The sequence below is a fragment of the Salvelinus sp. IW2-2015 genome, linkage group LG15 (assembly GCF_002910315.2).
Source record: "Salvelinus sp. IW2-2015 linkage group LG15, ASM291031v2, whole genome shotgun sequence".
Lineage (NCBI taxonomy): Eukaryota > Metazoa > Chordata > Actinopteri > Salmoniformes > Salmonidae > Salvelinus > Salvelinus sp. IW2-2015.
This window is the reverse complement of record NC_036855.1, coordinates 16440142-16456499: the sequence shown is the minus strand read 5'-3', so window position 1 is coordinate 16456499 and position 16358 is coordinate 16440142. Positions and strand designations below refer to the sequence as shown.

The 16358-nt window shown below is 42.9% G+C and overlaps 2 protein-coding genes across 3 annotated transcripts in view; one reads left to right on the top strand and one right to left on the bottom strand.

Annotated features, from left to right (window-relative positions):
* The window catches only part of si:ch211-158d24.2 (multiple epidermal growth factor-like domains protein 9), a 47061-nt gene extending 39745 nt beyond the window's left edge, over positions 1-7316 (bottom strand). The window contains exons 1-2 of one of the 2 annotated variants that reach the window (XM_024001844.2): positions 6572-7316; positions 3366-3564 (exon numbers count right to left, since the gene is read on the bottom strand). In XM_024001844.2, coding sequence (XP_023857612.1) covers positions 3366-3564; positions 6572-7124 — 752 coding nt within the window. In that variant the 5' untranslated portion in view covers positions 7125-7316. The remainder of the gene's footprint in view (positions 1-3365; positions 3565-6571) is intronic. The other variant, XM_024001843.2, reaches the window with a different exon arrangement.
* A 2144-nt stretch (positions 7317-9460) lies between these two features.
* LOC111974198 (serine/threonine-protein phosphatase 6 catalytic subunit-like) lies at positions 9461-14586 on the top strand. Its single transcript, XM_024001845.3, has 7 exons — positions 9461-9608; positions 9977-10072; positions 10200-10265; positions 10400-10541; positions 10686-10765; positions 10934-11143; positions 12912-14586. Exons 1-7 carry the CDS (start codon positions 9534-9536, stop codon positions 13158-13160), a joined length of 918 nt encoding a protein of 305 aa, XP_023857613.1. The 5' UTR covers positions 9461-9533; the 3' UTR covers positions 13161-14586.
* The last annotated feature ends 1772 nt before the right edge of the window (positions 14587-16358 follow it).

Here is a 16358-nt window from a genome sequence, read left to right as displayed (position 1 = left end):
ACATCACACGGATTTCAACGATGTTTACTCAGATTTCTGACCAGACACATCTCTTTCAACGCTTTAAAATTAAAAATATGACAGCTATTTTTACCGTGTTCCTAAGCTACACACGCTGCCTCTCTCCAAGTCACACTCTTTCCCACAAACTGTAAGGCTGCATCTGTGGCAGTGTGTTGTTTAGCTCAAGATATGAGAACCAACCGAGGTATAGCAGCCCCACTGTGTCTTCCTACAAAGGCCAGGAGTATGGTGGCCTGGCTGGCCAGGCTGCTGAACAAGACCAGGAGGATAATGACTCCACAAGATGGATCCGGTATATCATAAACACTAGCTATTTGGAGCAGCTCTAACTCTACAACTTCCTCTGTGACAAGATAAATATACATTTCAGAGCAGTATCTTTATGCACAACAGCATCTGCTAAATCAGTTATTCAAACAGATTTGACTTCTAAACTACATCTCCCTAAATTTTTGCCAAAGATGCAGTATATATGGACTCAAAAATGTAAATTAATTCTGGCTTGGTAGCTATTAGCTAGAAATATCCTTTCAAATACTCTGTTGACTGTTGCTGGGTGCTATCGTCCTCCATCAGCACCGGCCTGTACCCTACCTGCCCTAAGCTCTCTCCTGGCCCCTTACACGAAGTCTGAATTTGTCCTGCTAGGTGACCTAAACTGGGACATGCTTAAACCACCTGACCAAGTCCTAAAGCAATGGGACTCCCGTAATCTTTCTCATATTATTACCAATCCCACAAGGTATGACTCCAAACTCCCGGAAAAGGCTACTCTCCTCGATGTTATCCTCAAATAATCCTGATAGGTATCAGTCTGGTGCTTTCTGTAATGACCTTAGTGATCACTGTTTTACAGCCTGTGTTCGTAATGGCTGCTCAGTGAAACGGCCTGCCCTGACTTTAATGAGCAAGCCTTCCTTCATGAAGTCGCCTCTATAAAGTGGTATAGAATCAGCTTGATCCCCTCTGTTGAAGACACTTGGACCTTCTTTTTTTGATATTTTCAGTGGTATTGTTAACAAACACGCCCCCATAAAGAACATGAGAATTAAAAACAGGTTCAGCCCCTGGTTCGACCGTGATCTGGCAGAGTTTCTTCACCTCAAGAATTCCATTTGGCGAAAGGCTCGGCACAACCATACTCAGGATGACTGGCTCTCGTTCAGGCAAATGAGAAATAAGTGCACTCAGGCTATCCAGAAGGACAAAGTTAGTTACTTTAAGGAGCAGTTCTCTCTCTGTGGGTCTAACCCCAAGAAGTTCTGTAAAACAGTTAAAGACCTGGAGAATAAACCCTCCTCCTCACAGATGCCCATGTCCCTTAATGTTGATGATGTGGTTGTTACTGACAAGAAGCACATGGCTGAGCTCTTTAAATCACCACTTCATTAAGTCAGGATTCCTATTTGACTCAGCCATGTCTCCTTGCCTGTCCAACATTTCCTCATCTCCCACCCCTTCTAATGTGAGTATCCCCGATGCTTCTCCCTCTTTTCCCCCTGCCAATTTTCTCCCTGCAGGCAGTCACTGAGTCCAAGGTGCTAAAGGAGCTCCTTAAACTTGATCCCAAAAAACCACCTGGGTCAGATGGTTTAGACCCTTTCTTCTTTAAGGTTGCTGCCCCTATCATCGCCAAGCCTGTCTCTCCTCTCTGGGTAGGTTCCCATTGCTTGGAAGCCAGCCACAGTTCATCCAATATGTAAAGGGGGAGATGAAGCTGATCCTAATTGTTATAAGCCTATTTCTATTTTGCCCTGTTTATCAAAAGTGATGGAAAAACTTGTCAATAATCAACTAACTGGCTTTCCTGATGTCTATAGTATTCTCAGGTATGTAATCTAGTTTCTGCTCAGATTATGGATGTGTCACTGCAACCTTAAAGGTCCTCAATGATGTCAACATTGCCCTTGATTCTAAGCAATATTGTGCTGCTTTTTTGATACAGTAGACCATTCCATTCTTGTGGGCCGGCTATGGAGTATTGGTGTCTCAGAGGTCTTTGGCCTGGTCCGCTAACTACCTCTCTCAACAAGTGCAGTGTAGAAAATCTGAAAATCTGCTGTCTCAGCCACTGCCTGTCACCAAGGGAGTACCCAAGGCTCGATCCTAGGCTCCACGCTCTTCTTAATTTACATCAATAACATAGTGCAGGTAGTAGGAAGCTCTCTCATCCATTTATATGCAGATGATACAGTCTTATACTCAGCTGGCCCCTCCCTGGATGTTGTGTCAAATGCTCTACAACAAAGATTTCTTAGTGTCCAACAAGTTCTCTACCCTTAACTTTGTTCTGAACACCTCCAAAACAAAGGTCATCTAGTTTGGTAAGAAGAATGCCCCTCTTTCCACAGGTGTGATTACTACCTCTGCGAGTTTAGAGCTTGAAGTAATCACCTCATACAAGTACTTGGGAGTATGGCGAGACGGTGCACTGTCCTTCTCTCAGCACATATCAAAGCTGCAGGCTAAAGTTACATCTAGACTTGGTTTCCTCTATCGTAATCGCTCCTCCTTCACCCCAGCTGCCAAACTAACCCTGATTCAGATGACCATGCTAGATTACGGAGACATAATTTATAGATCGGCAGGTAAGGGTGCTCTCGAGCGGCTAGATGTTCTTCACCATTCGACCATCAGATTTGCCACCAATGCTCCTTTATAGGACACATCACTGCACTCTATAGTCCTCTGTAAACTGGTCATCTCTGTATAGCTGGCGCTTATTTATAAAACCCTTAGGCCTCACTCKCCCCTATCTGAGATATCTACCGCAGCCCTCATCCTCCACATACAACACCCGTTCTGCCAGTCACATTCTGTTAAAGGTCCCCAAAGCACAAACATCTCTGGGTCACTCGTCTTTTCAATTCGCTGCAGCTAGCGACTGGAACGAGCTGCAACAAACACTCAAACTGGACAGTTTTATCTCAATCTCTTCATTCAAAGACTCAATCATGGACACTCCTATTGACATGTGTGGCTGCTGAGTATGATGTATTGTTGTCTCTACCTTCTTGCCCTTTGTGCTGTTGTCTGTGCCAAATAAATGTTTGTACCATGTTGTGCTGCTCCCATGTTGTTGTCATGTTGTGTTGCTGCCTTGCTATGTTGTTGTCTTGGGTCTCTCTTTATGTAGTGTTGTCTCTTGTTGTGTGTTTTGTGCAATATTTATATTGTATTTATTTTTAATCCCAGGCCCCCGTACCCGCAGGAGGCCTTTTGGTAGGCCGTCATTGTAAATAAGAATTTGTTCTTAACTGACTTGCCGAGTAAAATAAAAATAGGTGTCTAGTGTTTCATTCCCAGCGCCATTAGTGCCCATGGGAAGCGAGAGCTCTTACCTGTCACAGAGGTGGTTGACAGCTCCGTAGGAGTCACAGCCACAGGGTATGCAGCCGGTGGTGCCATTGGTGAAGTGTCCTTCCTCACAGTCCTCACACAGCAGCCCAGTGTACCCTGACATGCAGACACACTGACCTGTCTTCTTGTCACAGTCATCCACATCTAGAGCCCCCTCACTGCTGCAGTTACACAGAGACTCTGCAGGGACAGACAGCAAGAAAGAGGGGGAGACTGTTATAATACACCACCACTTGGATATTCTGTAAATACACACACACAATGAGAGGTGCCAGATATCTGCATGACCGTGTAGACTCTGCTGAGTGGGCATGTATTATTTATTTGAGCTCAGGCATGATGAGCATGGAGTCTGAGTGTTTCTCTCCCGTCTGTTTCTGAGAGAGAGATGGAGGGGAAGGAGGAGGATGAGGTAGGATACAGACTGCTGCTGTTGGAGTATGAGATTACTCTGTTTTTTTCTGGGAGACACAACAGTCATGACATGCAGAGGAAATACCAGGCTGCCATTGGTGTGGTGTTGAACACATGTGGGCTGTTCTTACAGGAGAGGAGACAGGTTGCTGTTATTCACACAGCCTAATTTCCAGGAATTATGTGGGAAGCAGGCAGGGCTGCTGCATACTGTAAACCATTATACAATACTGTACGTTGAAAGCTGAGAACAAAACAGAGGATTGTGGAAATTATGTTAATTGTTGAATATGTGTCATATTATACACATGACTAGAGAAAATGAACAGTTGGACATTGATAGTGTGTTGACTAGGTTGCTTGTCCTTGCAAGGTCCATGTAGGAGATTGAAACTGAGAATGATGGGTTTGAAATAGAAGTGTGTCCTATGATCCAACAGGGTACGGTTTTACAAGCGGCATGTTTGGTGGTGCCACTGGCTCGAAGCACCAAAAGATTAAATTAGCTGAAGTCTTGAGCGGCCGCCGCGCATGGTTGACCAATGAGCAGAGTTCATCTTGACAACCAATCAAACAATGTTGCAATGTCAAATCGAGCTGACAAAAACCGGGACCGCTGGTCTCTACACACGGTAGGCGGATTTTCTCGCGGTTCAATCGCAGTTTACCGCGGAACGTCTGTAAACACCTTCAAACTTTCAGAACACTGTACTCTATTGTTGTGCCATCTTCTCAGACATCAGCTTGGCCATTCGAGAGGACTTAATGTCATTTTCTGAAACAGTCGCCTCCTCCTCAGATTAGCCCTCTCCATCTCTGGCCACTGTTCCAGCTTTATGTAATAGGGAAAGGGCACGGTTATGCAAGCATGGAGAGCACTGTCAGCTTTCCATTTGTTCACTGAAGTCATCTTCCCTGCACAACTGTCAGCCAAGATCACACCCCAGACTCTGAGATCTTGGGCCGTGCAGCTCCCTATCTCTCTCTCACACACACACACACACACACACACACACACACACACACACACACAATTATAACCATGTTACACACAAATAAATAGCACTGAGCTACTGTAGGATCCATCACAGCAAGTTACTTGTTACTTCCTATCTGGGGACAAAGCACGGAGGAAGAGAGGTTAACCTTGGAACCAAATTATGCAATAATAAGTACAGGTGCAAACCACATACTATAAGAATGGAGGATCAAAAACCCATGCAATGTGTGTGCAGAGGAAATGTGCACATGACTGATGTCTGTTTGTGTTACATTTCAAAGCGGCAGAAAATTGGTTTGAGGGGAAATGTAAGCACAGCGAAAAAAGGAGATGAGGAAATGTCCATCTTCCTCATAGTAATTAGTTCCAGCAAAGTGAAGCAGTGTGGCGGCATGGTTCAAGTATGCAGATGGACACATGTGACAGAGATGATTCAAAACAACCTGCTGCTGTAAAATGACCTCTGTCTGAAGTTACACACCCTCCTATGAGAGTGTTTATGCTACTAACAAAAAACATGGGAGGGTGGTACCACCTCTCCAACTGTATGCTACTGTGCTTTAAACTCCGGGAAATGCGGGAAGCATAGAGTGTGATAGTTTATCACCATGATTTGCATTGAATGATTTGGAGGAGTAAAAAGAAAGCCTGTACATGTCAACACACTAACACACCAGAAATGTGTTACATCAAGCAGAGAATTTGTGTCAGTGAGGTGAGGCATTAACCCAGGTTGTTGATATTGTTATCAGAGTGACCTTTACCCGAGAACAACGGAGCCTCGACAAGGTTGTAGAATCGCTGACTAGCTAACTACCCCCAAATCGGACTGGTATAATTTCATAGCCCCCTGATACTCACCTGGGAGACCATTTTATACAGTGACAAATAGCTGTTAAACAAGTGTTGCCCACCCCAACCTCCACAGAGGCTCTGTCGGAACGTTAATCATCTGCGATGCATACGAATAGCGGAGCAGCGGAGGTGAGAGACAAGCCGCTGAGCATATAGCAGTGCTGGCTCATTCATGTCTTGGTCTGGTCATTTTGATTGGATGCGGAGTAGCACATTCCCCTATCCGTCTTCCGTGGTCTAAGGATGTTGAATAGACACAAAGGGATCAAACCACTATCCAAAAGACATATGTTATTGTCTGCTTGTATGAAAAATACAATCTCATGGTTTTATGCGGACATGGAGAAGTCTGGGAATGAATAACTAAAAACATGGCTTAAATGCCGCCCCCCCCCGATTCAATCACCATAATATCTGACACACTTGTCACATAACCTACCTCAGAATAAGGGCCCCATCTCTGTGAGCGCAAAACGTGCTCAATTGGTAAATATTGAACCGGTATGTTGTAATTAATATGGATCATTCGGTTATTTGATCATTTTACAAGGAGACTGCCGTCCATGGTTTGAGGTCCGTGATCTATTGTTTCTACAAGCTGTCAGTTTCTTAGCCCGCCTGTGCTCTGCGTCAAAAGCCATAATACCGACATTGTTTTGACTGTGCCTTTGGCCACATATGAATTGAGTTTCTGCATCAAAAGGGCAATTTCTGCAAACCTAGGTGAATGTGTGAGGTGATTAATTAAAGTCCAGTGACTCAATCCGTTCATATATCCGTCTATTTATAATTACGTGTAACCAGGTGTGGCAGTCTAAGGATATTCTGTACAATACACAAGATAAAATGACAATTGCATGCTTCTTCGAACATTATATATTTTAGAATCACACCCAAGAGCAAACATAGGCTACTCACCTTGACCATTCTCGGAGGAGGAAATCGATGCATCGATGTTATCTGAAGACCATGCATCATTAGTCGTCCGCCGAGAAACCATGGAGACCATGTTCGTTTTTTCTGGAGGAAAAACTGATGCTTGCCCATCAGTAGATATTTTGCTTGAATTGGATGTTCTGGAGCTCAAAAACGTATTTTTTTTCCTAGTGTTGAAAAGCATTTCTGTGCTTGGCCTTGGGGTTGTAGGGTCAGTTGTTGGTGGCTGAATGGTGGTTGCAGTTGGCGAGACAGGAGTCGTGGAGACCAGTATCGTTTTGCTGGCCACTCCGGTGAAACCAATAGTAGGGGACGGCGTGAGCCCAGTTAGTTGGCGGAGCACAAACCTGCCCTCAGGTAAACGATTAGGCAAGGTGGTGTAGAGCGGTTCCAAGCTCTCGGAGGCTGAGCGAGGCTTCCTGGAGATAGGCGAAGCATCGTAGGAGTTGACGCGAGGTGCAGCATCAGAAAATCCAATATACAAAATAAATAGCAAAGCCGGGGATATGTACATCATTAAGGTCGTTAACCTCATATTAAATTTCAGCTCTCCATGTAAAGCCCTACCTAGTAAGGGTCTGTCTCAGACCTTTCCCTGAATGGACTAGCTCGCGTACTCCACTCCACCATTGACGTCCTCAGCGGCTGTTCTCAGTGATTGTGAACCGAACTACCCGCAGTTTCTTGGCTTCACTTTCCGTTCAGTCTAGCACAGCGCAATGAAACGCTCTAAATTGTTACACTCTTCAGCCAATGAGGACATTGATGGGAGGTCTCGTGGTACGTTAAGGTGCGTTTGTTTTCCTTTCGTAAAGGCATTTGATTGGTTCAATGCGTAGCCTAATCTGAGCGAGTGCACATTGAGTGCAATGAGAAGTCTGTTTTACTTTTCCTCATTAGCCCAAAGATAACATAATGGGATACACTCAAACAAATAATAATATTACATTCTAAGATTACATAACTTTATGTTCCTAGGCTGCGAGCCGACATCAATTCGATTCTGGGACATTCGGCCTAGGCTAGGCTACTCAATAAATAACATAGGCCCCTCTTTAACGATTTCCACATATAAGCAACAACATGTATAGAAAGTGAGTGTAGGCCAAAAAAGGTACATTTAACCCTCATACTACTGACTAGGGTCTTTTTTTTAATCATAACCCAAATGTGTTTTTTTTTATTCTTCAGATTTTTCATGACTTTGTCAACCAACTTGATCAAAATCATTATTTAATGTTTCTGTACTTTAAAAAAATCTAATCCGCTGGGGAAATTTTGACCCCAGCCCAAAACACTAATTCTGCCTATAGTAATTTGATAGATATGACCTTTATTTGAATTTAGGTTTCTTTGGAGACATAATAACAAGTTATCCATACCACCAGAGGGTGGAGGGGGACCTGTATCAGTTATTTTGACCAGATAGACAGATAATCTGTAGAGATATAGGTCTCCATGTACTTGCCTGAGATTGTACTTTTCTATACAACATCGTATAGCTGTGTACAAAACCAAAAACAACCTTATTTTTGTGCCTTCTGGTTTCTCTGGAGACATAATATTAAATTATACATATCCTCAGAGGGTGGAGGGGGACCTGTTGGAGTGATCTTGGCCTGATAGACAGATCACCTGCAGATATGGAGAACCAAATGTACTTGCCTATGGTTATAACTATGTATGAACGTGTACAAAATCAAAAATTACCTTAGATATATGCTTAGTTACAGTCAAAACAGCTCATAAAAGTCTGTCCGTGGTATGAATACTAGGTAGAACTGTAATACAGAAACCAGCTACCCTCTGAATGTGTACATAGTGCTGTATTGGTGTGTATTAGCAGTGCTGGCTCATTCAATATTGTCCAATATATTCAATATGTGCAACTTGTGATATTTTGGTTGCTATACCATGTGGTTTGAAGTGACTTTGACGATTTGTGCATGCTTTTTGAAGCATCCTGCCATAGGCCCTACCACATTGTTTCACTTCCAGTGATGCTAATGCTGGCTGTGGGGTAAGTAAATAATGAAAGCGTAGACATATATTTTTTTGTCATTGGCTCTCAGGATAAATGGATGAATCACTTTTTGTCAATAAAATTAAGTATATTTCACATTTTGGTGTACTTCGCCTTTAAATGGAAGTCATTTTTACCACATAAATATGACAAAATTAATATTTACTTATAAATCAAATGATGGCAAATCAGCGTTTTAGTACTAATCTGTATTGTACTTTGGAAAAAAGCTGCACATTATATAAGGGAAACATTTATATGTTCATTTGACAGAATATGCAAATTGCTGTAATTTTGCTTAAATAATAGTCTGTTTTGAATATATACTTTTTCAGATAACATTATTTACATTTCTAACAATGTTTTGATAATAGTTACGTTTATATAGTTGCTTTTCTCAATCATTTGTTATTGGGGTCAACATGACCCCAATTGGTAATCCATTCATGTAAAATATAGTGGTAGTAGGCTATTGTGAGGGTTAGATGAAACAAATATGATTGTGATATTTATTAGGCCTAGGCAGGATATGTGCGCTCAGTAGCCTAATCGCTCATTGTTTCTACTGTGTGCGAGCGCCGCTATGCGGCTACAGGCCTTAACACTTGTTGTCAGCAGTATTTACATTGATCAGGAGTGACATGAGCTGCACAACATGATACCAGAGGCTAGTTATGAAGCCAAGAGCTACAGAACTGTTACATCCAATAATTACTCATTTGACTATGATTTAACAAGACTTAAAGAGCTCACAATATGCACTGTCCGGGTCCGGAGGATATAAAACCAAATTCTAAGGCCTATAGTATGCATGTGCGTATCCTACACAGCAGATGGCAGCACAACGCAAACTGTTCAGTAAATCTGACTGACGGAACCGAACATGCATAGTAGTAGAAACATTAGCGAACAGCTGAAACAATGGCGCCACTGGACCTGGGTAAATACGCGGAGATTGCCAAGCAGTGTAAATATTTACCTGAAAACGACCTCAAGGTGAGAATCAATGCCTTAGCAATGGCAATCACCTCTAAAAATAACCCTGATGAGCAGCACGCATAGAAGCCTACTTATCAGATATGAGCAACAGCCAAATCAGTATCACTTCTAATCATATCGAAGCATCCTGACCTGAAATCACAGACTGTGATGCCATAGCCTAGAATTATAATTCAACGGATGCCATCATCATGCTTGACGAAATGATTGGTATGAGAGTGTCATTTACAGTAGCTTAGTTGTCACTTGTGAATTTCTCTACTATGCCATTCATTCATTAAACGATTGCATGACACATCACATTGAAGTCTCTGAAACTGTTACATTATGCTTCTTATTCTTACCAAGTGTGGGTTTTTCCTCAGAGGTTATGTGATTATGTATGTGACCTATTGCTGGAGGAATCCAATGTCCAGCCTGTGTCCACCCCTGTGACTGTGTGTGGAGATATACATGGACAGGTAGGCTACTTTATTGACCATCACAGCTTTACAGCAACATTGCTAGATATTTGTGTTTGAAGCTGATGGATTTTACATTTATTCTCAGTAGTTATGAAGTCAACTTGGTTGTTTCTTCTTCTTTCAGTTTTATGATCTGTGTGAACTCTTCAGAACCGGAGGACAGGTCCCAGACACAAACTATATTTTCATGGTTGGTTAAAACTCAACTATTCTCCTCTTGTCCACTCCCATTTATCTTAATTGATTTGACTGTTATTGTTTTTTCATGTTTACAACGTCCATCAAGAATCACCCCATCATGATTTGGTGTCTGTGTCTCTACAGGGTGACTTTGTTGACCGGGGATATTACAGCTTGGAGACATTCACATACCTGCTGGTGTTAAAAGCCAAATGGCCTGACCGCATCACGCTTTTAAGAGGAAACCACGAAAGCAGACAAATAACCCAAGTATATGGCTTTTATGGTGAGATTTTCATTACTTCACCATATCCAGCCCAACCAAATGTTGCAATAATAGGCTACATTAGTAGTTATCGTTCAATCCAAACCATTGACTCCAGGTGCACTGGTTGTAAATGGGATGTCCCCGGTCTATTTTTCCTTTCAGATGAATGCCAAACCAAATATGGAAATGCCAATGCCTGGCGCTACTGTACCAAAGTGTTTGATATGTTAACAGTTGCAGCGGTGAGTACAACTCTATTGCTTTGTATTTCTGATTTCCTGCAGTCAAATCCCCCATGTCACAATTTTAGCATATCAAGCCAACATGGAGATGATTACACATGAGCCTTAAGATATTTTCTACTATCACAGTTATTCTAATGCTGTACTTTGGTTGTTTTCTTGTGCCAGCTGATGGATGAGCAGATTCTGTGTGTTCATGGGGGCCTCTCCCCAGACATAAAGACCCTGGACCAAATCAGAACCATTGAGCGGAACCAGGAGATCCCCCACAAGGGAGCATTCTGTGACCTTGTCTGGTCAGACCCCGAGGACGTCGACACCTGGGCCATCAGCCCCAGGGGAGCTGGGTGGCTGTTTGGTGCAAAGGTCACCAATGAGGTAAGATTAGTCTTGTTCACCACTGATTAGAGATGCACACTGCAGTACATACATTGTCAATTTCACACAGCAATATACAGTGGGGAGAACAAGTATTTGATACACTGCCGATTTTGCAGGTTTTCCTACTTACAAAGCATGTAGAGGTCTGTAATTTTTATCATAGGTACACTTCAACTGTAAGAGACGGAATCTAAAACAAAAATCCAGAAAATCACATTGTATGATTTTTAAGTAATTAATTTGCAATTTATTGCATGACATAAGTATTTGATCACCTACCAACCAGTAAGAATTCCGGCTCTCACAGACCTGTAGTTTTTCTTTAAGAAGCCCTCCTGTTCTTCACTCATTACCTGTATTAACTGCACCTGTTTGAACTCGTTACCTGTATAAAAGACACCTGTCCACACACTCAATCAAACAGACTCCAACCTCTCCACAATGGCCAAGACCAGAGAGCTGTGTAAGGACATCAGGGATACAATTGTAGACCTGCACAAGGCTGGGATGGGCTACAGGACAATAGGCAAGCAGCTTGGTGAGAAGGCAACAACTGTTGGCGCAATTATTAGAAAATGGAAGAGTTCAAGATGACGGTCAATCACCCTCGGTCTGGGGCTCCATGCAAGATCTCACCTCGTGGGGCATCAATGATCATGAGGAAGGTGAGGGATCAGCCCAGAACTACACGGCAGGACCTGGTCAATAACCTGAAGAGAGCTGGGACCACAGTCTCAAAGAAAACCATTAGTAACACACCATGCCGTCATGGATTAAAATCCTGCAGCGCACGAAAGATCCCCTTGCTCAAGCAAGCGCATGTCCAGGCCCGTCTGAAGTTTGCCAATGACCATCTGGATGATCCAGAGGAGGAATGGGAGAAGGTCATGTGGTCTGATGAGACAAAAATAGAGCTTTTTGGTCTAAACTCCACTCGCCGTGTTTGGAGGAAGAAGAAGGATGAGTACAACCCAAGAAACCATCCCAACCGTGAAGCATGGAGGTGGAAACATCATTCTTTGGGGATGCTTTTCTGCAAAGGGGACAGGACGACTGCACCGTATTGAGGGGAGGATGGATGGGGCCATGTATCGCGAGATCTTGGCCAACAACCTCCTTCCTCAGTAAGAGCATTGAAGATGGGTCGTGGCTGGTTCTTCCAGCATGACAACGACCCGAAACACACAGCCAGGGCAACTAAGGAGTGGCTCCGTAAGAAGCATCTCAAGGTCCTGGAGTGGCCTAGCCAGTCTCCAGACCTGAACCCAATAGAAAATCTTTGGAGGGAGCTGAAAGTCCGTATTGCCCAGCGACAGCCCCGAAACCTGAAGGATCTGGAGAAGGTCTGTATGGAGGAGTGGGCAAAAATCCCTGCTGCAGTGTGTGCAAACCTGGTCAAGAACTACAGGAAACGTATGATCTCTGTAATTGCACACAAAGGTTTCTGTACCAAATATTAAGTTCTGCTTTTTTCTGATGTATCAAATACTTATGTCATGCAATAAAATGCAAATTATTTACTTAAAAATCATACAATGTGATTTTCTGGATTTTTGTTTTAGATTCCGTCTCTCACAGTTGAAGTGTACCTATGATAAAAATGACAGACCTCTACATGCTTTGTAAGTAGGAAAACTTGCAAAATCGGCAGTGTATCAAATACTTGTTCTCCCCACTGTATATGAAATGGGTAATAGTCATGTTTTATTTTTCACATTCATCTCACTCTCTTTCTTTTTTTGTTTATATATCCCTCGATGTGCAGTTTGTTCACATCAACAACTTGACGTTGATCTGTCGGGCACATCAACTAGTCCACGAAGGTTACAAGTTCATGTTTGATGAGAAGCTGGTCACGGTCTGGTCAGCTCCTAACTACTGCTATCGCTGTGGCAACATTGCCTCCATCATGGTCTTCAAAGACGCCAATACAAGGGAGCCCAAACTGTTCCGGGCGGTGCCCGACTCGGAGAGAGTAATTCCACCCAGAACAACGACACCATATTTCCTGTAAACACTGCACTAACTATCATCATCTTTGGCCGCACTGTTATCAAGCACCACATTTGTAATGCATCACATGCAGTGGAGCGACAACAACTCCCGTTGAAGTGACACTACTGATTATGTCATTCATATTTTACCAGTGGAGGCTGCTGAGGGAAGGACGGTTCATAAGAATGGCTGGAATGGAGCCAATGGAATGGTATCAACCACATGGAAACCACATGTTTGATACCATTCCATTGACTCCATTCCAGCTATTCTTATGAGCCGTCCTCCCATCAGTAGCCTCCACTGTATTTTACTGTAGGCTACTGTACGTAACTTATATACAGCACTGTGTGTTTTTGTGTCTGCTGTAGCTCTGTGTGCCAACACGTGTGTTCACACAGAAGTACTCTATCAAGTAATGCCACTACTCTGTTTCAAATGTTTTAGGTGATAGCAGTGTCAATATTTAATGTTTTTATCAAACACATGTTAGATTTAATGAATCATGGTAGATTACAATAAGAACACGTGAAGTGAAACAGGAACACTTATTTTAGCCACTTTACAGGGAGAGGTCACCGTTTCAGTTTGACTTCGGTCTTTTTGCAGCCTATTAGGAATATACTGTAGAAGATGTTATTTGTCAGATGTTAGTTTTTATTTTTGTAATGTATATTTATTGAATTTCATGTATCGTGTAGATATATATACAGTATAAAGCACTCAAATTAGAAATATGTTTAAATGAGAATTTACTCATGCACTTGACTTAGTTATCTTATGTAGTCTTATAATAAAGCTATAAGCCTGATGATTGAGGTGAGAAATTATTATAATGAACATCACTGATCTAAAACATATAGATAGGTTCTGTGATGGAAAATTGTATGTTGGTGCTTTTCTATTTATCCATTTCTGTGTTTGTGCTTTTCTACAAACCAATTTCTGTGTTCATGCAAGTGACTGATTGAAAGAATCCTCACTGTTAGTGTCTGCAATTTGGCAGTACGCCCAGACCCTTGTTTAGAGAAAGGGATATCTCAGTTTCAAGGTCTCAGCTTAGAGAGAAGAAGCCTTGTGAGGTATTAGTCTGTCACATGCATGACCCAGTATTGGTCAGTCACATGAATGAAGTAAACGTTAATGATTCATTAATTATGAATAAGCTAAATCATGCAACTATGTATATAAAGGAACTAACAGGACTGCCCCGTTAGAGCTCCTGACAAACGTTCACTATGGTGTATCAAGTCTGTTGGAACCTCTCCAGCGAGCTGATAAAAACAATGATTKATTTAAGATTGACTTCGAGTGTCCCTGTGTAAGAATTTCCACAACAGTTCATATGTCTGTAGATAACCTGATTCAGCAGTAAGCCTAGCTGTGGTTATTTGTGGGAACTGTCTGTGATACAGAATGAGCTTGTGAGCTCGTAGGCTATCAAAATGAGGGATGATGCTATTACTGTAAATCATGAAATATGTGGAAATACTATCAATGGATCTTATGTTCACAGTGAAATGTCATTTTCACATCAAATCAAAATGTATTGGTCACATACACATATTTAGCAGATGTTATTACAGGTGTAGCAAAATGCTTGTGTTCCTAGCTCCAACAGAGCAGTTGTATCTAACAGTGCAGTAGTATCTAAAACAATTCACAACAACACACACAAATGGAATTAAGAATATATAAATATTAGATCCAGCAATGTCGGAGTGGCATAGACTAAAATACAGTAGAATAGAATACAGTATATACATATGAGATGAGTAAGCAGTATGTAAATATTATTTAAACATTATTAAAGCGACTAGTGTTCCGTTATTAAAGTGGCCAGTAATTCCAAGTCTATGGATATAGGGCAGCAGCCTCTAAGGTGCATGGTTGCATAACCGGGTGGAAGCCGGCTAGTGATAGCTATTTAACAGTCCGATGGCCTTGAGATAGAAGATGTTTTTCAGTCTCTCGGTCCCAGCTTTGATGCACCTGTACTGACCTCGCCTTCTGGATGATAGCGGGGTGAACAGGCCGTGGCTCGGGTGGTTGTTGTCCTTGATGATTTTTTTGGCCTTCCTGTGACAGTGCTGTAGGTGTCCTGGAGGGCAGGTAGTTTGTCCCCGGTGATGCATTGGGCAGAGCGCACCACCTTCTGGAGAGCCCTGCGGTTGCGGGCGGTGAATTTGTCGTACCATAAAGTGATACAGCCCAAAAGGATGCTCTCAATTGTGCATCTGTAAAAGTTTGTGAGGGTTTTAGGGGCCAAGCCAAATTTATTCAACCTCCTGAGTTTGAAGAGGCACTGTTGCGCCTTCTTCACCACACTGTCTGTGTGGGTGGACCATTTCAGATTGTCAGTGATGTGTACGCCGAGGAACTTGAAGCTTTCTACCTTTTCCTCTGCGGTCCCGTTGATGTGGATAGGGGTGTGCTCCCTCTGCTGTTTCCAGAAGTCCACAATCAGCCACTTTGTTTAGTTGATGTTGAGTGAGAGGTTATTTTCTGGCACCACTCTCCCTCTCCTCCTCCCTGTAGGCTGTCTCGTCATTGTTGGTAATCAGGCCTACTACTGTTGTGTCATCTGCGAACTTGATGATTGAGTTGGAGGCATGTGTGGCCACTCAGTCATGGGTGAACAGGGAGTACAGGAGGGGGCTGAGCACGCACCCTTGTGGGGGCCCTGTGTTGAGGATCAGCGAAGTGGAGGTGTTGTTTCCTACCTTCACCACCTGGTGGGAGGCCCATCAGGAAGTCCAGGACCCAGTTGCACATGGCAGGGTTCACACCCAGGGCCACCAAGCTTAATGATGAGCTTGGAGGGTACTGCTGAGCTATAGTCAATGAACAATGAACAGCATTCTTACATATTGATTCCTCTTTTCAAGATGGAACAGTGCAGTTTGCAGTGTGATTGCAATTGCATCGTCTGTGGATCTATTGGGGTGGTAAGCAGATTGAAGAGGGTTTAGGGTGTCAGGTAAGGTAGAGCCTCTTAAAGCACTTKATGATGACAGAAGTGAGTACTACTGGACGATAGTCATTTAGTTCAGTTACCTTTGCTTTCTTGGATACAGGAACAATGGTGGACATCTTGAAGCAAGTGGGGATAGCAGACTGGGATAGGGAAAGCTTGAATATGTCCGTAAACACTCCAGCCAGCTGGTCTGGGCATGCTCTGAGGATGCGGCTAGGGATGCCGTCTGGGCCGGCAACC

Coding starts and splice junctions, on each gene's coding strand:
- LOC111974198 (XM_024001845.3), top strand. CDS start 9,534: ATGGCGCCACTGGACCTGGGTAAATACGCGGAGATTGCCAAGCAGTGT. Junction 10,542..10,685: donor CCAAGTATATGGCTTTTATG/GTGAGATTTTCA, acceptor TTTTCCTTTCAG/ATGAATGCCAAACCAAATAT. Junction 10,766..10,933: donor ATATGTTAACAGTTGCAGCG/GTGAGTACAACT, acceptor TTCTTGTGCCAG/CTGATGGATGAGCAGATTCT.